The 23,904-nt window shown below is 39.0% G+C and overlaps 1 protein-coding gene across 2 annotated transcripts in view; it reads left to right on the forward strand.

Annotated features, from left to right (window-relative positions):
* The first annotated feature begins 3,262 nt into the window (after nt 1–3,262).
* angpt4 (angiopoietin 4) overlaps nt 3,263–23,904 on the forward strand; it is a 61,590-nt gene continuing 40,948 nt past the window's right edge. The window contains exons 1-3 of one of the 2 annotated variants that reach the window (XM_058778581.1): nt 3,263–3,344; nt 10,275–10,325; nt 19,374–20,242. In XM_058778581.1, coding sequence (XP_058634564.1) covers nt 19,928–20,242 — 315 coding nt within the window. In that variant the 5' untranslated portion in view covers nt 3,263–3,344; nt 10,275–10,325; nt 19,374–19,927. Of the gene's footprint in view, nt 3,359–10,274; nt 10,326–19,373; nt 20,243–23,904 lie in introns of both variants that reach the window. The other variant, XM_058778580.1, reaches the window with a different exon arrangement.

Genomic DNA, 23,904 nt, shown 5'->3' on the forward strand with positions numbered 1-23,904 from the left:
TCTTAGCTGCAGGAAGTTTCCTACTCAAAGGAGGATTAATGAGGGAATTTTGAACACTGCACAGACCCCAGACCCTTAGAAACTCTGAACATAGTTAAACACGCCCCCTCAAACCTTGCATGCTCTCTCTTCTCTGAAGAGACTGAGGCTGATTCGGTTTCTGTGTTGACTATGCTGATGTGAATCTGAAACTTTGTAGATAGTCATTTGGCAGAGCTTTTTCAGTCCAAAGTGACATATATGTGCAAGCTGTTCTAATTTTTAAAAGAAACATTTTTTCAAAGATCAAACTACATTTTTGAGACTCAAAGATCGTATAAATATAATAAAAAAAAAAAAAAAAAAATCTAATTTTAAAGGAATAGTTCACCTAAAAATAAAAACTTGCTAAAAATTCACTCAATCTCAGGCCATCCAAGATGTAGATGAGTTTGTTTCTTAATCAGAACAGATTTGGAGGAATGTAGCATTACGTCACTTGCTCATCAATGGATCTTCTGCAGGCAGTGAATGGGTGCCGTCAGAATGAGAGTCCAAACAGCTGATAAATACATCAGTATTTAAGTAACCCACACCACTTCAGTCCATCAATTAACATCTAGTCAAGTGAAAAGCTACATGTTTATAAGAAACAAATCCATCATTAAAGAGTTTTAACTTTAAATTATTACTTCTGGCCCAAACAAGTCCATAATCTATAATCACGCTTCCTCCTGTGAAAAAGTCCATCCCCTGTTAGCATTGACATTAGTTTTATATACGTTTAGTCACTGTCCCACTAGAGCAAAAGCAATATAAATCAGAATAAACTAAACAAATCCCTCCCTGGTGTTTTGTGAACTGGAACAGGGAATTACTTCAGTACCATGTTTAAATTGTCATCACACCCAGTGAAATATTCCTCTAAATGTAAAATTATACTTTCCTTAGCATAAATATTAATCTTACTATTTATTCAAGCTATTTTACAGCTCTGTTGTCCTGCCGAGCTTGTATTCTGTTATGCAAATAGTATGCCATTTTATTCATTTGTTTTGCATGATACTGTTGATAGTATAATGAAAACCGTATACTATACGACACAAACATGGCATTCTTTGTAAATCACGTATTGACTGGTGGTCACATCTTTCTTTTTAACTATCCTATTTTTCCCTGAAGTCTATTTATGGTGTTTGTCAAGCTTCCTTGGAGCAGAAAAGTCCTAATTTAGTTTTTCTGAACATTTTACAGCCTCCTTTTGAATCATAGCTTTAAAAAAGATGTTTTTGGCTACTGTAAAGTACCTGTGTTTTGACTGGCTAACCTCTTTGAAAGTGAAATGAGCAACAATGATTACTAATGGTTTTTCTGACAGGACAATTTCACAAAAAAAGATATGAGTATATTCATGTAATGATACATGAATACAATCATTATTACAAATTCATCATGTCATCCATGATTTTTTGTTTTTGTTTTTGCGGTTTAGTTTCAGTAAACCACTGGGAACTTTTCAGTTCTTAAAAGTACAGTATGTTGTATTGTACAGTGAACCCTTTTACCTCAAAAGAAACAGTGTGATTATAAATGTTTGTGCCTAAAAGCATTAGCCCCACTTCAAATTCAGCTGAGATGATTTCGGGTGCTTTATTTATCATACTCAAATGCAATCGCCATCTACACTAAATATCAGGGAAATCTAGGCTAATTAAAACAGTCAATAGTCACATTTTCTCATACAGCATATACATTGAAATGCTGCTCCACAGTTGCACAATTTAATCATAGCTGAACATTAGATGAGAGATATTAAACATGCCCTGCCATTCCCGGACACTTTTATCTCAGATGTTGATTACTATGACACATTCATTGTTTTCAGATCAACAGAACACATGTAAGTGTAGCTTTTCCACATAAAATTAATGATTTGCTGAATGATATATTAAAGGACATATAGTGTGTACAACATCACGTTTAAATTGCTGATAGTGCACTCCTCCAGATAAGATTGATTGCTTTTTCGTTGAAACTGTTTATATTTTCTCTCTTGGTATATTTAGAAGGTCATTCCTTAAGCCTTAAACACATTTCTCGCTGGCTCGCTTTTTGAGATTGCAAATCTGGTCCATGTTGCCAGCTCCAGTGGTCACTCCAAAGGAAACAAAGCTTGTAGGGAACGTGTTTACGAGTGGTTCTGATTTCGTAGAAACGGACTCCAATCTCGTAAGAAAAACAGAGATAAGATAGGATTTACGCAGGCCTTAAACACAGCCAGAAATCCAAATGGCAACACTCGACAAGTAGTTTAAACACTCCGGCCTTAATTTGTTTAAGAGGACCTGATGGAATCGCAACAGTAACATGTTGATTGTTGCCTTTCGGAAGATAATTGCGATTCACAATCAAGTACCTACTGCTTGATAAAACAGGACCAAAGGCTAAAATAAACAGAATAATCAAAACGAGTTATTAAGAAGACGAGCCTGAGGTTGCAATTAAATTACAATGGGTTCGTGTTGTCATGGGAACTGAGCCCTGTGTTTATGTGAAGACTCTAAAATTGTCAAGCACGACACGGGCATTTGCTTATGACCTTCTGAAGTTGCCCTTTTTAAAATGTCCAGCTTTTGCCAGAAACCAAGACGTCCAGGCTAGAGTTCATGATCATTTCTTCCTTATGCATGTTTTATGGTAAAAAACTGGTCCAATAAACACAATGAACAATGAGAAAGACAATAGCCACAGTGAAAAAACACTAAAAACATCCGATGTTAGCATCTTATTACCGTTATATTCTCTTGAAGTAAACATGGGTCGTTCTTAATGCAGTATATTTTAATTTCCCCATTAATATATAGGATAAAATATTAAAGTCACATTTTTAAAAATGACCGTATGCATTCACCTGTTTAATTAAAGAGCATATGTTGCTATTCTTACCATGAAAAAATATACATGAAAACATCTTTTCTTGGGATTTTTCCTGAGCCTTCAATTTATTTGGTTTGTGTTACTATAAACATTAATCCTGTTTGATAAACTCAAAAAAAAAAAAGTCATTCTAATAATGTTAAAATGAGCTTTAAAGGGATAGTTGTTACAGTCAGGGCCGGACACAAGGGTAAGTGATAAATATAAGTGATTTTATTGAACAGGTTGGTGCAAGTGAGAGGTGAGCAGGAGATCCTGAGGTGAGTAGGCAATCTTGAGATTGTTTCCAGGCATATGAGGATGATAGTAACTGAGTTCTCTTTACAGTGTTGTCGGGGTGATGAGACGAGGGCATCCACCACGACAGACACACTCTGACGACGGACGATCTGGAAGGAGAGTATAACACAAGATGGTAGAGACAGCAGGTAAGGTACACAAGGTAAGTATTTGCAATAGAAGGATATCTCTAGGAGTTTGGTTCTTGAGGCAGGAGTCCACATTGCAATTAACGAGATCGGACGCGGTAGTGTTTGCTGTGAGGGTTTAAGTACTTGTGTTGATGATGGCTGTGATCGGGTGCAGGTGCGCGTGATTAGTATTCTGGTGACATGGAATGCTGTGATTGGTGAAGTGTAGGGCCTGACTGATCCGTGACAATAGTTCACCTAAAAATGAAAATTTGATGTTTATCTGCTTACCCCCAGGGCATCCTAGATGTAGGTGACTTTGTTTCTTCAGTAGAGCACAAATTAAGATTTTTAACTCAAACTGTTGCAGTCTGTCAGTCATATAATGGCAGTCAATGGGACCCACGGCTTTGAGAGAAAAAAAAAACATACACAGACAAAACCAAATTAAACCCTGCGACTCATGATGATACATTGAGGTCTATAGACACTAAACGATTGGTCTGTGCAAGAAACTGAACAGTATTTCTATAGTGTTTTACCTTTGATCCAACTGGTCTAACTGTCCTGAGCACGTTCACAACAGCCGGTGCGTGCCACGTCTTCTTCTTCTTGCTTTACGGTGGATCCTATTGGGTTTTTGTCGAGGGAACCAGGATGATTCAAACTAACGGGTTGACCTACAAAAATACATAATCACTGCAATGCCTGTGACACAAATACAGTGGGGCAAAAAAGTATTTAGTCAGCCACCAATTGTGCAAGTTCTCCCACTTAAAAAGATGGGAGAGGCCTGTAATTTTCATCATGGGTATACCTCAACTATGAGAGACAAAATGAGAAGAAAAAAAATCCAGAAAATCACATTGTAGGATTTTTAAAGAATTTATTTGCAAATTATGGTGGAAAATAAGTATTTGGTCAATAACAAAATTTCATCTCAATACTTTGTTATATACCCTTTGTTGGCAATGACAGAGGTCAAACGTTTTCTGTAAGTCTTCACACACTGTTGCTGGTATTTTGGCCCATTCCTCCATGCAGATCTCCTCTAGAGCAGTAATGTTTTGGGGCTGTCGCTGGGCAACACGGACTTTCAACTCCCTCTAAAGATTTTCGATGGGGTTGAGATCTGGAGACTGGCTAGGCCACTCCAGGACCTTGAAATGCTTCTTACAAAGCCACTCCTTCGTTGCCCGGGTGGTGTGTTTGGGATCATTGTCATGCTGAAAGACCCAGCCACGTTTCATCTTCAATGCCCTTGCTGATGGAAGGAGGTTTTCACTCAAAATCTCACGATACATGGCCCCATTCATTCTTTCGTTTACACGGATCAGTCGTCCTGGTCCCTTTGCAGATAAACAGCCCCAAAGCATGATGTTTCCACCCCCATGCTTCACAGTAGGTATGGTGTTCTTTGGATGCAACTCAGCATTCTTTCTCCTCCAAACACAACAAGTTGAGTTTTTACCAAAAAGTTATATTTTGTTTTCATCTGACCATATGACATTCTCCCAATCCTCTTCTGGATCATCCAAATGCTCTCTAGCAAACTTCAGACGGGCCCGGACATGTACTGGCTTAAGCAGGGGGACACATCTGGCACTGCAGGATTTGAGGCTTTTGTTACTTTGGTCCCAGCTCTCTGCAGGTCATTCACTAGGTCCCCCCGTGTGGTTCTTGTGATCATTTTGACCCCACGGGGTGAGATCTTGCGTGGAGCCCCAGATCGAGGGAGATTATCAGTGGTCTTGTATGTCTTCCATTTTCTAATAATTGCTCCCACAGTTGATTTCTTCACACCAAGCTGCTTACCTATTGCAGATTCAGTCTTCCCAGCCTGGTGCAGGTCTACAATTTTGTTTCTGGTGTCCTTTGACAGCTCTTTGGTCTTGGCCACGGTGGAGTTTGGAGTTGGACTGTTTGAGGTTGTGGACAGGTGTCTTTTATACTGATAACGAGTTCAAACAGATGCCATTAATACAGGTAACGAGTGGAGGACAGAGGAGCCTCTTAAAGAAGAAGTTACAGGTCTGTGAGAGCCAGAAATCTTGCTTGTTTGTAGGTGACCAAATACTTATTTTACCGAGGAATTTACCAATTAATTCTTTAAAATCCTACAATGTGATTTTCTGGATTTTTTTCTCATTTTGTCTCTCATAGTTGAGGTATACCTATGATGAAAATTACAGGCCTCTCCCATCTTTTTAAGTGGGAGAACTTGCACAATTGGTGGCTGACTAAATACTTTTTTGCCCCACTGTACTTCCTTAAAGGTGCACAATGACATTCTGGGCTCTCTGTTCTGTTATAACACAAGAATATTCATTAAGGCTACAGTGAGCTTTATTAAAAAATAATTTCCAAGGACAAGAAAACTCAACACACATGTCTTAAGTTTTAGCATAAGGTTTCTCTTGTATTTCATATCTCACCTTATTGATAGTTTTCACGTGACGTCACACCCTTATAAGAATGCCCAGCTGGAGGGCAAAACGAAACTTTGCTCCACTGACTGCCAGTTATTTTTACACGGTTTGCATTAAGTAGTAATGTAGTAAAACACAGATATTAAAAGGCGAACTTCAGTAAACACCTTATTGATTATGTGTATTTTGTACAGGCAAGCAGATGAACCCAGAATATAAACACTAAATTTGCAAAGTTTCACATTAAATGCTTTCCCATAGAAAACCATTATAAGGAAAACACTGAACCATTAAGCAGATTGCATTCATATTCCGGCCTCATCTGCTTGCCTGTGTAAACTATGCATTATTAATATGCTGATTACTGAATTTGATCTTTTAATATTACTGTTTTAAATATATTAAGGCACTTTAAGTGTTTTTACAACGTGTTGTCGCACTGTTTAATGATTGAAATATTGCCGCGGGTGCTTACAGTTTTTTACAATCATTTTTGCACTAATAACAGAACCTTCATGTAATTTTTCAAAACTCTAGACACAAAACTCAAAACAGTCATTATTTGTAAAACAGGCTGTCCAGTGGTCAAAACTTTGCATATTGCGTTCATATCTTTAAAGAAGCCTTGCATTTGCAGAAGCATTGGTTCAAAATACTCATTTATTATTAAATATCATAGGAACATTACTTTAGATCACCCACACACAAGATACCCATAGTTGCACTGTTTAGTTGTTAGTACAATCATTAAATACAGTTGTTCAAAACACATGATGCAGGTTTCATTATGATTCTACACATTCTTGCATCATTGTAATAGACTAGAGAGAAAAGTACAGACACTGGAATCATTAAACATTTGAAAATTATTGATGAAATAATCAACTCACAGCAGGTTAAAAAAAACTTTTTCAACCCTGTCTTGTGGGTTTGGCAGCATTCAGGTTCTCATCCACATCATAATGGATGTTTTCATTAGTTTACAGTTTTTTTCAATTGCTAACAAGCATTGTTCAATACTGAAACTACATTTTCAAAACTGTTCACGCAGTCTGCATTACCAACATAAATCTTGACCAAACAGTTCATCTTATCCTCCAAAACTCACTCAGACCAACAAAACACTTCATATATGTCTCAAAATAAGCTAGCTTCATCATAACACTGGGAACAATTCTTATTCAGAAAACGTACATTTCATTCATAACACACTGATCTAAAAAATAATAACAACAGGGAACATTACATAAACTATGAACTTTTATCTTTGAATTTTGAACGATTTGTAACATAAGTATTTCATTTTAGAATAAGAATAACATCTTTGCATTTTACTAACTGCATTACAGCACAAAGAATGAATGAGAAAAGCAGCATTTCCCCCCTATTTCTTTATATAAAAAAAAAACCCCATCAGCAGTTACTTGTGAAAAAATTACACATACAAAATTTACTTGTAAAAAAGAAAAACACACAAAAATAAATATAAAAAGTTGAGAAAATATACATAAAATAATTACCAAAAAAAAAAAAAAAAAAACATCAGCAGTCTAGTGTAATGAGGTGCTGTATGTGCAGTATTTGAGTCCCAGCTGCTGCAGGAGTCTTTCTGTGTGGAGTTTGTATGTTCTCTCCATGAGACATACAGAGACATACAGGACAGGTGAACTGAGACTGTAGCGAGTGTGAATATGAATGTGTGTGATGGACTGGACATCTGTCCAGGGGGTTTTCCTGCCTATGACCCATGAAAGGCTTCAGCCTCATGACCCTACATAGGACAAGCGCTAGGAAAAATGTATGGAATAGATGGATGAATGGATGGATGTTCAGTACAGTGAGGGTTCTAGTCCTCCCTCTCTCTGCCACTCTTTTTTCCCCACCAATGTGTCTTCCTTGATCCATGTTTCCAAACAAAATCATTCCGAAACCATCCATTTATCAAAAGATAACCAAAAAGAAAGAAAGAAAGAAGAAGAAGAAAAGACTAAAAATAGGACATCTGGCTCGCCTTTCAGCTGAAATTGCATTTAGTTGTGTTTGGAATAATTGTTATTCAATTTAATAATAAATATTCTGCTAAGATTTTATATTTCAATATAATTCCTGCAGAAATGGTTTGCCATCATTCTGATTTGAATGTGCTTTTATCAGTTTTGAAAGCAGTGTGTTAGCATCTGAAAAATGTCAAGCCAAGTCATCTTTATTTATATAACGCTTTTAACAATACAGATTGTGTCAAAGCACTTAACAGTATCAAATTGGAGGATAGAGTGTCAGTAATGTATAATGATAAGATTAAACAGTTTTCAGTTAAAGGCATTTCATTATTGAATTCAGAGATGTCATGTGCTGAAAATGTGTAGTGTTTTGCAGGTTGTGAAGTATGTATGATAAAAGTGTTTGTGGATTTTGAAAAATGCATTACATGCATCATTGCATGCATTTTGCCTGAAAGCAATGAAAAATGATTCACAGTTTGGTGCGCATAGACGTCTGTATCGCTGAATGTGTGAACAGTTTTGAAAATGTGGCTTCAGTATTGAACAATGCTTGTTAGCAATTGAAAAAAACTGTAACATATTGGAAAAAAATCTGGCATGGCAAATCCAGGCCTGACATTGGTCTCCTGTGATGTCATTGCATGCATCATCTATGGCCTGGAGATGAAGGACTTGTTTGGAGCTTATTGTGAACCTTCCACTTCCATGTGGAGAAAAACTCCTCAGTCGGGTTACAGTAAGGAAAGGGGAGTATGGGGGTAAATACATGGTGAGAAACTGTGGATGGGCCTGAAACCATGATTGCTGTCAGTTGAGAGGAATTCTGGGCCTATTGCACTGATTTTGATATGGGGTCCCCTCAAAATAACATTCAGTGGGGGGTGGTCGGGCACCCCAGTGAACATCGTTCTGGGCCCCTCTCAACCATTGGGCTCTCAACCTCTCCTCCATCTCTTGGCCAGAGTAAAGCCTGCCTCATCCAAAAATATGAATGGTTTTCATCAGCTTCCAGCTCTATCACCCTCTAAAAAGACAGAATAGATGAAATTTCCTTCTATTCTTTTTCCTTCTTCCTTCTACAGAATGTCCTTCCTACTGTAGAAAAAACAAGTACTGATAACAATGATATAGAATTATTGTGGATTTTTTTTCTTCTCCCAACAACAGGCATCTTGAAACTGATCATACCTGAACATATACTCAGTCCTCAGTTGCTTTCATAATCTAAACATTTAATATTGTTCATCATTTTCCATAAAAACTATGCTTCAAGAGTAATGCAACAGTTAGGCAGCATTTTGAGCAGTTGTATCAATTGATAGTTAGATCATTGTAATGAAATGAATAAACACTCAATTCAGATGTAATGTGTGAGTTGCATTTTGAAATAGTAATACAGTACTTTGATGTTAAGTTGTGTCATTTTGAACCAGTGATTTTATTTCAATGAACAAAAGATCTTTGGTTTATGTGTATTGTATCCAAGCATTTGAAAAAAGTGTTAAATGTTTTGAAAAATGATCATCAGTTGTGAATTATGTGTCTACAGTTTTGAAAAATGACATGAAGGTTCTGTTATTAGTGCAAAAATGATTGTAAAAAACTGTAATATGGATTGCAAATGGCCAAAACTTGCATTTTGTTCACATACCTTTGTTTTATTCTTTGGAGAGGTGATCTAAATATTTGCGGCTGTGAAAGAGATGGAAAATTGACGGGCTTGTCTTGTAGTTCTATGGATGTTTTGCCCTCCAAGTTGTCGAGCCGGTCACGTGACTGAAAGCTATGAAAGTTGTCACATATCATCATCAGTGGAAAACCTGCCCAAAACCAGCCTAACTGCAATGCCACCAAGCCCCTGAAGAAGTTTTAGGTCAAAACCAAGGCTAAGGCTTCCCCAGGAGTATTAGACCGCTGTAGATCACACACATGATTAAACAAGCATGAAAATGTGATTGAAAACACGTTCTAGCGCTCTGGCTGCAATCATCACCTTGACTTGCTGCAAGCTTTGGGCTGAGGATAATGATTAAAATGCAATCCAAAGCAATTAGCCATATAGCTGTTTCAAAATATATCAGCCAATTTGTCAAGATTTCATCATATCTGAATGATTGGGCCAAATAGCGTCCAGTTGATTGAACCTTCTGAGAACTGAGATATGCATCAGGGTATTGGGTGAATAATTGTTAGGGTTTCCGTTGGCAATGAAATTGGACTTGCATAACGATATGCGATCAGAAGGTAGAGTTCAGCTTTTAGACATTTTTACACATTTCGAGATCATCTTACCTAAATGTTTTACAGTTTACAGCTGTTCATTAACCTAAATGTGTTTATATTCAGAGTGCATGAAGATGCATCACACTAGGTTTGACCTGATGATTTCAATCTCATTGGTTCTCATATTTTTAGCCAATTGGGATCATATGGGTTTCAGAAGTCTTTGAAAATAGAGCACAAGCCAGATGGGCCTACTTTTTTTTATTAGTATTATGTTGTTTTTGTCCTTTCAGAGCTTGAAAACCTGCTGTGAAAAAGTCATATGTGTTTTGAACAACAAGAAGGTGAGTAAATGATGGCAGACATTTCAATTTTGAATCAGACCATCCAAGATGTAGATGAGTTTATTTCTTCAGATTTTGAGGTATTTAGCATTAAATGACTTGCTCACCAATGGATCCTCTGCTGCAATGAATGGGTGCCATCACAAAGAGCTGCATGTTTATAAGAAGCAAATTCATCATTAAAAGATATTAACTTTAAACCGTCACTTCTGGCCAAAATATGGATGGAGCCCATAATCAGTAATAATGCTTCCTCCAGTGAGAAAGTCCATCCCCTGTTGTCCTTTTAGATCAAAATAAATCAAACATATTTGTTTAGAGCTATTTTAGACTGTTTTGGCTTGTAAACAGTGCTTGATCTGTGCATTTCTCTCCTGATTCAGATGAGACAACATTTCAACTGTAGAAAGCAATATAATGGATTATGGAGTTGTATTTTAGCCAGAAGCAAAGGTTTAAAGTTAAAAACACCTTAATGATGGAATTGTTTATTATAAACGTGCAGTATTTGCTTCACAAGATGCTAATTGATGGACTGTAATTACTTGTGGATTATTGTGATGTTTTTATCAGCTGTTTGGACTCTCATTCTGACGGCACCCATTCACTGCAAAGAATCCATTGGTGAGCAAGTCATGTAATGCTAAATGTTTCCAAATCTGTTCCGATGAAGAAATAAACTCATCTACATCTTGCATGGCCTGAGGGTGAGTACATTTTCAGCAAATTTTCATTTATTGATTGAGCGCTGTAATTCTAGCACTTCAATAAGATCTCTTTTTAAAGCCTGCTCAGCAAGTTTCTGTCAGCCTAATGAAGGCTTTTATGAGGTCTTTAATGCACTTCCATGGGCAATCATAAACGCCACCGAATCATTCCAGGGGAAGTGAATTAATCATCCTTATCATCACACTCAGACAGGGCAAACTGAGAAGTTGTCATACTGTTCTGATGGTTTTATTTTTGTAAGGCTTCAAGAGTGAGTGTGTGTGTGTGTGTGTTTGTGCAGGTGGAGAACATTACTGAGAGAGTAAGGCATGTTTTGACCTAATCTTTGAAAATGAGAGCGAACAAGAGTGAAAAAGAACGCAGATTGCCAAAAAAACGTATAATTATGGTTTATATACATCAGTATTGTTTTCAGTACGTCTAATCTTACAGACATAAATGCTGTCTGAATAAATCTTCACACATGTTTGATCTCTCAAAGAGAGATTTTTATGTAGGAGAAATTGCCAATATGTAAGCAAATACCTACCTAATTAGTTTTCAAATTTCACTAGTTATCACCTTTGGAGTCCAACTAAAGAACCGTGTGCATATGTTTCTGACACATGGTGGCAATTTGAAGAGTTTCTCAAACATTTTAGCCGTGTATTTGTGAGGTAATTCCTTTGAAACCAGGATCGGTACAACAAACTTGCACATGCATGCATGACCTAAATGTCATATGTGCCTCAAAATCACTGTTGTGTTTCAACAAAGCACACTTTGATTCAACAGAGGCTGAAAGAGCGAAATTAACCTTTAGGATCATTAACTATTATCATCATCTGTACTATAAACAATGTCGTAACTTGGAACCACGAGTGCATGCATGATAAATCAGCGGTTTACTGATAAATTATGCAGCCAATTTCTAGTTGGAAGCTGGCGGTCCCTTTAGGCATGATAAGAGCTTTCATTATGGGTACCAGTAGTGTTAATGCTGCAGTGTCAGACGTCAGGCCCCCAAAAAACATAACATAACATTTCCCCCAACAATTACCTTGGGTGGGAGTAGTTTGGGTCATGCCTCAAAGTTTACTTTGTGGGACAACTGGCAGGGTTATGTGTGCCTTCAAAAGAGAATTTAGAATGTATTTTTAATAATAATAATAATTTTAATATTTTTTAAAGTATTATTTCAGTAATATTTTTATTTTAGATTTTTTCATTTTAGATTTGCTTTATTTTATATTTTATATTTTTATCTCCCAAAACACTTAACAAATAATAAAAAAAAAAACATGCAAGAGAATTAAATAATAAAATAATAAGTAAAATGAGTAAATCAAATAAAAGTTATCCTAAAAAGTTTTAAGATCTAATCTTCAATAAACTAATTTCTATGGAAGCCTGTTTCCGCCACTGAATAAAAAAAAAAAAAAGGTTATTGCGATTTTTTTTTTATCTCACAATTCTGACTTTTTTTCTCAGAATTGTGTGATATAAACTCGCAATTGCGAGTTATAAAGTCAGAATTACGATTTATAAAGTCACAATTGTGAGATAAAATCTCGCAATTTTGCCTTTTTTTCTTGCAATTACAAGTTTATATCTCACAATTCTGAGAAAAAAAGTCATAATTGCGAGATATAAACTCGCAATTGCGAGTTAAAGTCCAGTTTTGAGGGGGGGGGGGACTGATATGTTTTCAGAATTGCGAGTTTATATCTCACAATTCTGACTTTATAACTCGCAATTGCGAGTTTAAATCTCACAAATCTGAGAAAAAAAGTCAGAATTGTGAGATAAAAAAAAATCGCAATTCTGAGAAAAAGAATCTCACAGTTCTGACTTTATTTCTCAGAATTGCGAGTTTATATCTCAGAATTATGACTTTTTAACTCGCAATTGCGAGTTTGTATCATGCAATTATAAGAAAAAAAGTATGAGATAAAAAGTCGCAATTACCTTTTAAATGTTTTATTCAGTGGCGGAAACGGGCTTCCATAAATTTCATCTTAAGATTAAATTAAATTTATTTACATTTCAATTTAGAAAACAACTCAATGTGAAGTACAATGAAAATAGAATGAAATTAAATCCATAGAACTTCAGTAAGTGTAGTGAACTGAAAAGAAAACTGAAAACAATTAAAACAAAAATAAACATGCATAATAAAGGAATAAAATAAAAACTATCCTACAAAGAAATGTCTTAAGATCTAAGATTCAAATAAAATTTTAATTAAATGATTAAAATTTAGAATACAAATACATTTAAAGGTGCCATAGAATGGAAAACTGTATTTACCTCGGCATAGTTGAATAATAAGAGTTCTATACACGGAAATGACATACCATGAGCCTCAAACACCATTATTTCCTCCTTCTTATGTAAATCTTGTGAATAAAAAAGACCACTGAAAAATAGGCAAATCAGAACATAACACCGACTGTGACGTAACAGTCGGGATCACTAATAGTGATGCCCCCAACATTTGCATATACCCACCCATGTTCTATGCCAGCCACCAGCCGAACCTGCACAGCCAAATCATCAGAAGTTCTGCAGGTATTGTGAAGAAACAAGTGAGGACAACAGCGAAAATGGCAGGTTATGGAAATAAATGTTATGTTCCAGCCTGTGCAGGGGATGTGAAGTGCAGGGATAGGTTGGTGTCTGTATTCAGAAAGGCACGGAAAGCAAATAACGAACATAAACCACATAAACAGAGTAAGGAGAGATGACTGAGGATGATGGCGAATGATTTACGGATCCTGAGCACCACTGACAAGCATCTGATCTTGTAAAATGTGTGGTTAGTACTGCCGCTCCATAGTGTAAACAGAGTATGTGCAATCATGAATCTCGAAAGCGAAAGTGAAAGTAAAAAGCGATCATGCATTTGAAAGCAGTTTCAGTGCGGCTCCCTGATGCCCGCATTTTATATACAGTATAATTACCCGACGATATAACTGCGAGAGAAAGTATTGAAATATATATTTTCCTCCCTGTGTTTCCTTCCTGCTGTGAGCTACTGAAATGAGCCGCACCGTGAAACAGCCAATCAGAGCAGAGCCGCACTGTGAAACAGCCAATCAGAGCAGAGCTCAACATTATTATTCATGACCCTTCCAAATAAGCCAATAACAGACCATTAAATTCTAGGGAGAAATCCTAGGGTTGTAAATGGACATGTAAAACCGTTTCTGGAGAATTTTTGCCCTTACCTAAGCCACATACCTTCTATGTAGATATCAGAGAACAATTTAAAATATTGTATCAATGAATTCTATGGCAACTTTAAGTAAAGTTAAAAAAGAATGAAATTAAATTCTTTTAAATTCATATAACTGTAAGTGTAGTTCTCTTTCAGTCGGTCATTCCGAGTCACGTCGGATGATATTGGCATGCGATTATTGCATCCAGCTGCACCCTCGATGGTGTAGCCGCTTTGGGGTACACGGGCATCCCCTCGATGTCCAACAGCTGCTACCACTCTGTGGGGTGATCCGTGTCTCCCCTCATGGGCCTGTAAGTATTCGTTAGGTCTAACTGGCAGTGCTTACAGAGCTTGTGGGGAGGCTGCTTCTGCCCTCCACGCCATGGCGTTACTGCAGGTCGACCAGGCCAAAGCTCTGAAAGACCTACATGAGGGTGGTCACCTAGCGCTTCAAGCGACGAAGGTGACCGCACAGTCTCTGGGTCGTGCGATGTCCACGCTAGTGGTCCAGGAGTGCCATCTCTGGCTGTGTCTCGCTGACATGAAGGAACAGGAGAAGGTACAGTTCCTGAATGCTCCCGTGTCACAGACCGGCCTCTTCGGTGATGCTGTCGAGAGCTTTGCCCAGCAGTTCTCGGCAGAACAGAAGCAGACTGAAGCGATCAAGCATATCATGCGCCGGAGGAAACCGGCTGCTTCCACCCTGGCTGCAGCCCCTCAGCCTGCTCATCGCCGTGGGCACCCCCTTGCGGCCGCCTCCGCTCCCGCGCAGCCACAGCAGCCTTCCACCAGGCAGCGTCATGGAGCCGGTCACAGACGGGATGCCCAGCCTATCCAGGCCCCCGCCAAACCTGGCGGCAAGCGCAAGTGCAAGAGGCCCTGAGACGAGCAACCCAGAGATGGAGGAGACTGCTCGTGTGGAGAATCTTTTGTTTCGTTTTGTTTTTGTTCCGCCGCTGGCCCAGCATTTATTGATGTTGTGGTACCAAAAACATCAATAAAAGAGCGGTTTCCTCAATCTCTGGGTCTCAAGAGGAGGAGAGTGGTGAACCGTGCATCACGGGATCACTTCCCTCCTCCCCTTTCGCCAGCAGGCAGTGGGTGGTTGCCCAAGAGCACCCCTCCTGCCCATTCATGGAACCAGATAAGGGCGGTAGCACTCGAGTCCCCGCTTCAAGTCGTCACACGCCGGGCTGTCACAAGCCTCAAGCCGGGTTCCTGTGTTTCCTCCCACACGAGGAGGAATCAGGTGAGTGTTACACTGCACACCCAGACCCCACCCCCAGCTGTCACAAACTCTTTCAGAGGCTCCTGAGGCATATGGCTGCAGCTGCGGCGATAGTTCTGCTCGGTCTGCTCCATATGAGACCGCTTCAGCACTGGCTCCATGGCCGAGTCCCGAGGTGGGCGTGGAGACGTGGTAACTCACCGGGTTCAGATTACACCGGCCTGCCGCAAAACCTTCCAGGGACAGATCCCTCGTTCCTTCGGGCAGGAGTGCCCCTTGAGCAGGTATCCAGACATGCTGTGGTATTCACGGATGCCTCGGCCACCGGCTGGGGAGCCACGTACAACGGGCACGCAGTGTCTGGGGTATGGACGGGTCCCCAACTGCGTTGGCATATCAATTGTCTCGAGTTGCTGGCAGTACGCCTTGCCTTTAGCCGCCTCAGAGGACTCCTTCGGGGCAAGGCCGTTCTAGTCCGTACAGACAATACTGCGACCGTTGCGTATATCAACCGGCAAGGCAGTTTACGCTCCCATCGCATATCACAACTCGCCTGCCACCTCCTCCTCTGGAGTCCCTTCGTGCCATCCACATCCCGGGAGTGTTCAATCGGGCAGCCGCTGAGCTGTCTCGAACAGCACTTACAGGGGAGTGGAGACTCCATCCCCAGGCAGTTCAGCTGATTTGGGGACAGTTCGGAGTTGCTCAGGTGGACCTGTTTGCATCTACAGAAACCACCCACTGTCAATGGTTCTACTCCCTAACTGAGGCAACGCTCAGCACGGATGCATTGGCACACAGCTGGCCCCGGGGCCTGCGCAAATATGCGTTTCCCCCAGTGAGCCTACTAGCACAGACACTGTGCAAGATCAGGGAGGACGAGGAGCCGGTCTTGTTAGTGGCTCCATATTGGCCCAACAGGACCTGGTTCCCGGAACTCATGCTCCTCGCAACAGCCCCTCCCTGGCCGATTCCTCTGAGGAAGGATCTGCTTTCTCAGAGACTGGGCACCCTCTGGCACCCGCGTCCAGACTTGTGGAAACTCCATGTGTGGTCCCTAGACGGGACGCGGAGGTTCTAGGTGACCTGCCCCAGGAGGTAGCTCTCACTATCACTTCAGCACGAGCACCGTCCACAAGACGGGCCTATGTGCTGAAGTGGAACCTGTTCGTTGAATGGTGTTCCTCTCACCATGAGGACCCCCGGAGATGTTAGATCAGAGCTGTGCTTTCCTTTTTGCAACAAGGGTTGGAGCGTAGGCTGTCCCCCTCCACCCTTAAGGTTTACGTTGCTGCTATTTCCGCCCACCACGACCCCATAGACGGGAGGTCGGTGGAGAAGCACGTTCTGGTCGTCAGGTTTCTTAGGGGGGCCAGGAGGTTAAATCCTCCTAAGCCTCCTCACTCGAAGTGGATTGGTCTCTCTGGCGAGATCCCAATTTTGTTGGTCATCCAACTTGACGTCTCCGTTCCCTCCTTCAGGGAACGAGGGTTACATACGTAACCGTGACGTTTTTTAATAATACTTTTTCTTATACAAATAGATCATATGGTGTATTTCTTACGTTAAATGATTAAACATCAAATGATCTTAGCAAAATAACAAGCAATATTTGAAATTGATGTCCAACCTTTATAAGAAAGTTACCATGAAAATGACAAAGGAACATGGGTGAAAACGGCTTACTTCACCATCTAAACAAAGCTGAGGTCCTCCAGAGACATCAACCAATCACAGGGCTCGAGCAATGTCTGACAAATCACATTTGAGTATCCATTTAGACTTTTATCTCATTCTTGACCTGTACATCAACCCTTTTAATTGACTTATTGAATATATTTTCTGGGCATGAAACACCATATTAGGATTATTTCTACAGAATCAGGTCTCTATGATTCATTTACGTCTTATATAACTGTTCCGTAGATTGCAAACAATCTACACAATTAATGCAATTAAACACTACAGTTTGAGGGATGACAGGGGCTCCATAAAAGGACAACACTGGAACTGTCCAGAAAGATGACCGTGAGTGAATTTTCAGGGCAGATGATTTCTGACAGGGAGCTGTTTTCTCTCCCCTGGTCATTTCTGGTCTGAATTAGGCTCTTTTTATTGTTGTAAAACAAAAATTCTACATTAGGTAACTAAATCCAGAGGCCCTGACTGAATCAGACTAACAGCCAAAGCAGTGCTCATAAACTGCTATTGTATTGTATAATGTGACATTTCCTGATTGAAGAATAAGTGAGCGGCTGACAAATAAAATGAACTTTTGTTCAACATCAAGATTTTAGGATAAAGTCATCTGCATGTCTAAGGGAAAATATGTATTTTACATACTTTAAAATGTTCACCAGGTCAAACTCAAGTGTCATTTGTGTGCTTTACTTACTACTGATATAATGAGCAGGATATTAAAATTATACACACTATTTGACATATTTAACACAGTGAAGTGAGAAATGCAAAGTATCTTTTAACTTAAAACATATGTAAATGTCTGTTTTTTCAGTTAGCATTTGGCAGTTGCAATTTGCATTTTGCATTTCTTTGTTGAATTGTTTTGTTTTATTGAAATTAGTATGCAAAGCTTTCACTGTCTATGTGTCAAATACAAATATGTCTTGATGTATTTTTATTTATTTATTTATTTTTTGGCACATTATTCAGATAGAAGTTTCTTTCCTTTAAAAACAATATTTAGTGAACAGTATTATAAATATTGACACATGGGTTATGCGTTATTAGAATTAAAAAATAAATAAATACTATATATAATAAAATAGAAAATAAAACTACTCTATAAAATAAATTTAAAATAATAATACAGTAATTTTTTTTACGTGCACAAAAGGCACATTTCATGTCATAAAAAATGCATGCATAAAAATGTTAAACTATTTAAAAGTGCTGCTTTAGATGGTGTGTAGCATGTTATACTGCAGGACACTGCTTGTCAATCGCACAGTTTACTCCTGTTAAACTACATAACATTTATTGGACATTAAAATGTAGTCGATCCATGGCAATATCAAAGGTTCAGGATTACACAGATGCTGGAAGTGGTTCAAAAACCCTGATCCGTACCATGAAAGAGCTTTGTCAATCCTGCCAAGCACTTCACATAAAACTGAGCTGAAGTTCAATATAACACAGCTACCCTTGAGTGGAGGAGAGCTATGCGCAACGTGTGAAAACAAACATCGGATCAATCTGGCTGTGGTATTCCCAAAGGAAAGGTGAATAGCTACGTGTAAAGTTTCACCTTCAGAAAAAGGGCCCTTAAGTTTGCGTAATTGTGAGGAGCATTCTGGCATTGGCCCTCTCTATCGCGGGTTTCCCATGAGAATGATTTCAGTCGGGGCAAAGAGTCACTCGGTTTGACCTCTATCCCCAAGAGCACAGCCTCACCACAAACTGAACCAAAATAAGAATTATGTAAAAATAAACAAGTGGGTAAGGGGCATAGTGCATTAAAAAGTCCCATGAAAAGTAACATCAATCTGCAGCCTGAAATAAGCCTGCAAAAAGCTTATCTGTAAGCTAAAAAGTACTTCTAAAAATTCCTATCTATCTATCTATCTATCTGTCTGTCTGTCTGTCTGTCTGTCTCAAACGCCAACATTCAAAGTTTTGTCTATAAAAAATTGTGAATCTTGTTAAAATTGCAGTTACTGTAATTTTACTGTAAAATAGTTTTTGTACTTCCTAACTATCAAAGTGCAAATTCTACTGTTTTTTTCTACTTAAGTTCAAATTCTGAAATATTAGAATTTAAAATGCATTCTCCCTTTATTTCTCAGTGGTGCATAGCCCTTTATTACTTAGAGAATTATGTGGAGAATTTTTCATTAATGAGCAAAATCTGACCCATAACCAATTTCAGAACAGGGAGAGGAACGAGGAGAAGAAACTCTCTATCCTCCAGGCCACGGGGGTGAGGAAATGCTGCAGAGGAGACGAGAGACAGAACGTGTGTTAATAGACCTCCCTCAGCCTCCCCCCGCTCCTCCACACACTCCCTCGCTCCCAGATAAGAGGGCAGAACTCTCTCACTCCGGTCATTTCACACACCGCTCTGGGATAGGAAGGAAAGTTCTCCTCTTTTGTTTACTTTTCTCTCGTGTTAAGAGCCTACAGATTGGGAGACTCATTGAGACGGGCTGTTTCTGCTTCTCCTTGAAATCTTTCTTTGCCTTCTTATCTATCTGTGAGAGTGTGTTGTGGTTACTCAAGGCTCAGTGCCTGTGTCCATTTCTTCAGGGGAACCTCGTGAAAACCAGGAGCTTCTGGTCTTGCAATCCAACTGTGAAAAGAAAAGAGTCAAAAAAAGCCTCTTCATCTCCATCCAACCATGTGTTCTTCCATCAAAAGAGTTTGAACTACTGAGTTGGCACCTTCTCTTGACCGCAGGTGGCCTTTGCTTTTGCTCCCGCTGCCATGAGGTTTGCCAGAAGCGGTTGGCATTTGGCACTGCTGCTGGCGTCCGTTGGCCTGGTGAGTTCCGGAAACGGGAACGGTCAAGGGAGACGCGGGGGAGGTGAGAGGAGGAGGAAGCTTCACCGCGTGCAGAACGGCCAGTGCAGCTACACCTTCATCCTGCCTGAGATGGAGAGCTGTCAGGGTGGAGCGGAGCAGATGAGCGGGACCAATGTGGTTCAGCGGGACTCACCACCGGCGGACGGCGAGTGGCCCGTTCAGAAGCTGCAGCATCTGGAGTCGGCCATGGAAAACAACACGCAGTGGCTGCAGAAGGTGAGAATGACCTCATAATGAGACACAGGTGACTGGCGTCATTACGTCCTTAACTTCCTCAAACCTGGCAGTATTTCAGTCGGGCTGTAATGCTGCCTTCAAGTCATGTCGGGAATGATATTTACGAATTGCGTGCATTTTTTTTTTTTCTTTTAATTCTCAGCTTTCCAAGTCTGAGGAATGTCTATTGGCAGAAGCAATCGGTATTTATCATTATTAAGTTTAAATTGTTAATGTTGACTGTGCAATTTAATTTGTACACAATTTAGCATACTGATGATGAAAAATAGTGGAAATAGTGGAAAAGCTTTCCAGAAAATACTAGCCGGCTTAAGAGGCGACAGGCTCAAACTACACTTCCCATCATTCTCTATGGCAACACTAGAATGCCAAAATAATACAAGATAATACATAAGTTACTCACCTAATGCGCATCCTTTGTTGCGCTAGCATAAAAAAGTGTTGTCTTTGAGAAAAAGAGAAAAATTCTTATAAATTTGGGCTGTATTGCTGCCAGTGTTTCAGGTGTAGGTGTAATGTTGCCTTCAAGTCATGTTTGGGAATGACTGTATTAATGGCTTGCAGACACATTTTTCAGTCCTAAACTTTCCAAGTCAGAGGAATGGCAATAAAAAAAAAAATCATGGCAGAAGCAATTGGTATTTATTATAATTAAGTTTAAATTGTTAATGTTGACGGTGCAATTTAGTTTGTACACAGTTTAGGATACTAATGATGAAGAATAGAGAAAAAGCTTGCCAGAAATTACTGCGCATTTAGCTGGTTTATAAGCTGGTTTATTTTATTGCTTGTGCAATAAAACTACTCTTCCCATCATCCTCTCTGTCCATGCTAGAATACTAAAATACAAGATAATACATAAATTACTCATTTATTATACTAATGCACTAGCACCAGAAAAGCTTTGTCTTTGGGCTGTAATGCTGGTTTCAAGTCTTGTTGGGAATGATTGTATTTACATGTTGAAAATGCATTTTATAAGCCGCAACTGTCCAAGTCTGAGGTAGGATGATTAAAAAATCACAGAGAAAGCAATTGGTATTTATCATAATTACGTTTAAATTGTTAATGTTGATGGTGCAATTGAGTTTGTACTCAATTTAGGGTAATAAGGAAGAAGAATAGAAGAAAAGCTTGCCAGAAAGTACTACTCATTTAGCTGAGGTGACAGGCTTGTGCAACAAAACTACACTTCCCATCATTCTCTCTCTCTCTCCACAATTTTAGAATACTAAAATACAAGATAATACATAAATTACTCACCTAATGCACTTGTTTTGCTGCACTATAGCATCCAAAATGCTTTGTTTTTGAGAAAAGTTGATGAGTTGAGAAGTTGACCAATATTCTAAATATTTTCAGACCTTGAACACTAGTTATGACTTTTAAACTCACAATTAAGAACTTACCAGAAGTACTTGAAGGCAACCTAAAAACTGCATTGGTGCATTGCATTCTGACAAAGAAAATTCAGTGCATCAGAATTTAATTATCTATTATATTTGCTATAACAATATGCAATGTATTCTGCATTCAATTCTTCTTCTAAAAAAAAAAAACAACAACAATTATTAGCCTATAATTTATTGTATAAAATGAAAAATTAATTGTCTAAATAAGAAGTCAATTTAAATGTAAAAGTAAATTGTCCCTGTAGTTGAATATGGGTCTTAAGCATAATAAAATAATTACAATAATGACCAAACTGCAGATTTTATGATGCATTGCATCATTTAACAAATTATCGTAATCAAACTGAATACGCTTGCAGAGCAAACGCTTACACCCCTACTTCAGATGTAAAGACCTGTAGCCCATTTGTATTCAGATGGGTGAACTGTTAGGGTGCAGACGCTGGCCAAATGGCCAGATATAGATGTTGGCTGAGCTGGTTTGAGAAGCTGAGCGATGCAAAACATTTATCAAAATAGAATGGAAAGAAGTTCTGGTTGAATACTCAATACTGCATGGTTTCCAAAAACACAACCTGTTGAAAGGCGACTCAGCCATTTGACGGATTCCAAGACCTCCAATGCTTTTGGAACTGTCATGTGTGATTTCCATTAACAGGACTCTATTTGCAGCTTCAGCTAAGTGCATTGACTAAGCACCGTTTCAGACATCAAAGTGAGCTTGCAAGAACTTTCACATCTGAATAAATAGATGAAACACTCATTTCAGTAATAATACAGAAGTGGTAATTAAACAGGAGCCAGATGACAAAACCAGAGAAGCATTTGATCTGCATAAGTGACTACAGAGTGATTTATTACTCCATTCAAATGTGAAGAATGCAAGTTTTGATTGGCACTTCAAGGAAAGTTTGCTCAGTGACATTAATTGAGCTAATGAATAGATGAAGTGCTGTGGTGTAGAGTGAAAGTTTGCCGTGTGTGTGCATGTTTTGCGTCTGTCTCTATGTATTCAGTGCACCACCCAAGTTGACAATCAATACGGCTCAAAGGGAGACGGCTTGCACCTCCAGAGGAAAGAGACGCGACCCTTGACTCTGTTTAAGAAGAGGTCAGATTGCGATAAGAGTCATTTAATTATAAACACTTGCTGCTCTCGTTACATTCATGTTTTTTTAAATTAAATTGGTGGTAAATAACAAGGAGCATGAAATGCTTAAAAAAAAGGCTTATATCATCAATTCAATAAATCACTCATTCAGTCAAGATGCAAATATAAAAATAACAAAATTTGCTTTCTCAGTTGTGCATTTACACACAGTAAGGTCCAAAAGTCTGCACTATTCCATTTGTGTATGTGTGTAATATATATACAGTAGCCAACATTTGAAGTGGATCAAAAAAGTTATTCAAAGTTGTCCTAAGACAAGAATGGATTTTGGTTTTAGGACAACTTTGATGAAAGGTTTTGATCCACTTCAAATGTTGACTACTGTATATATACATACATATATATATATATATATATATATATATATATATATATATACTAACAAAACAGGCTAAATGTGCTTGAATGTTAGATATTCTGTAAGCTAATTAAAATCCTTTGAGGGCTTGGTACATGTGTTGCTCCGGCTGTATAATAGGGGAAAATGTTTATGGAGGAGGAGTGTTTAGTTTACTGGCAAATGACTGAAACTAAACGGATATGCCCTCTTAGATTGCTCCTGCTGCTCACCCCTTACCTGATAACTACATTCACTGGGAGACATGCCATGTATCTGACTCCATTAACAGGAATGAGAGGAGAGGGGAGGGGAGGAGGGCGGTATATGGAGTATAGGAGTGTATGGAAAGCATGAGGAGCCATTTAAAGTCTTTGCTTATTTTTTGTGTAATGGCCATGGACCAAAGATCTCCCTGGAAAAGAGTTCTTCAAAGGCCAAGGGATTAGCGATTGTACGTCCCATTTAGAGCAGCTTGAGATATGGCAAAGCCCCAGCCCCCTTTGAGTGGGAGCCTCACTGGATGCTGAATAACAAGAAAAGAACCTTCAGAGCATTAAGCCAAAAAGCTGAATTCTGAATTGAACCTTCTCCACTTCTATTCACAGGCTTTTTGGCTTAATGCTCTGATTGGTATAGAAAAAAAATACATTGGAGCTGAGGAAAATAAGCAATTGTTAACGTGAAGCTGTGAGAACATCTTTATTTAACAGCATTTTAG

This window comes from Onychostoma macrolepis, chromosome 06 (genome assembly GCF_012432095.1).
Source record: "Onychostoma macrolepis isolate SWU-2019 chromosome 06, ASM1243209v1, whole genome shotgun sequence".
Taxonomy (NCBI): domain Eukaryota; kingdom Metazoa; phylum Chordata; class Actinopteri; order Cypriniformes; family Cyprinidae; genus Onychostoma; species Onychostoma macrolepis.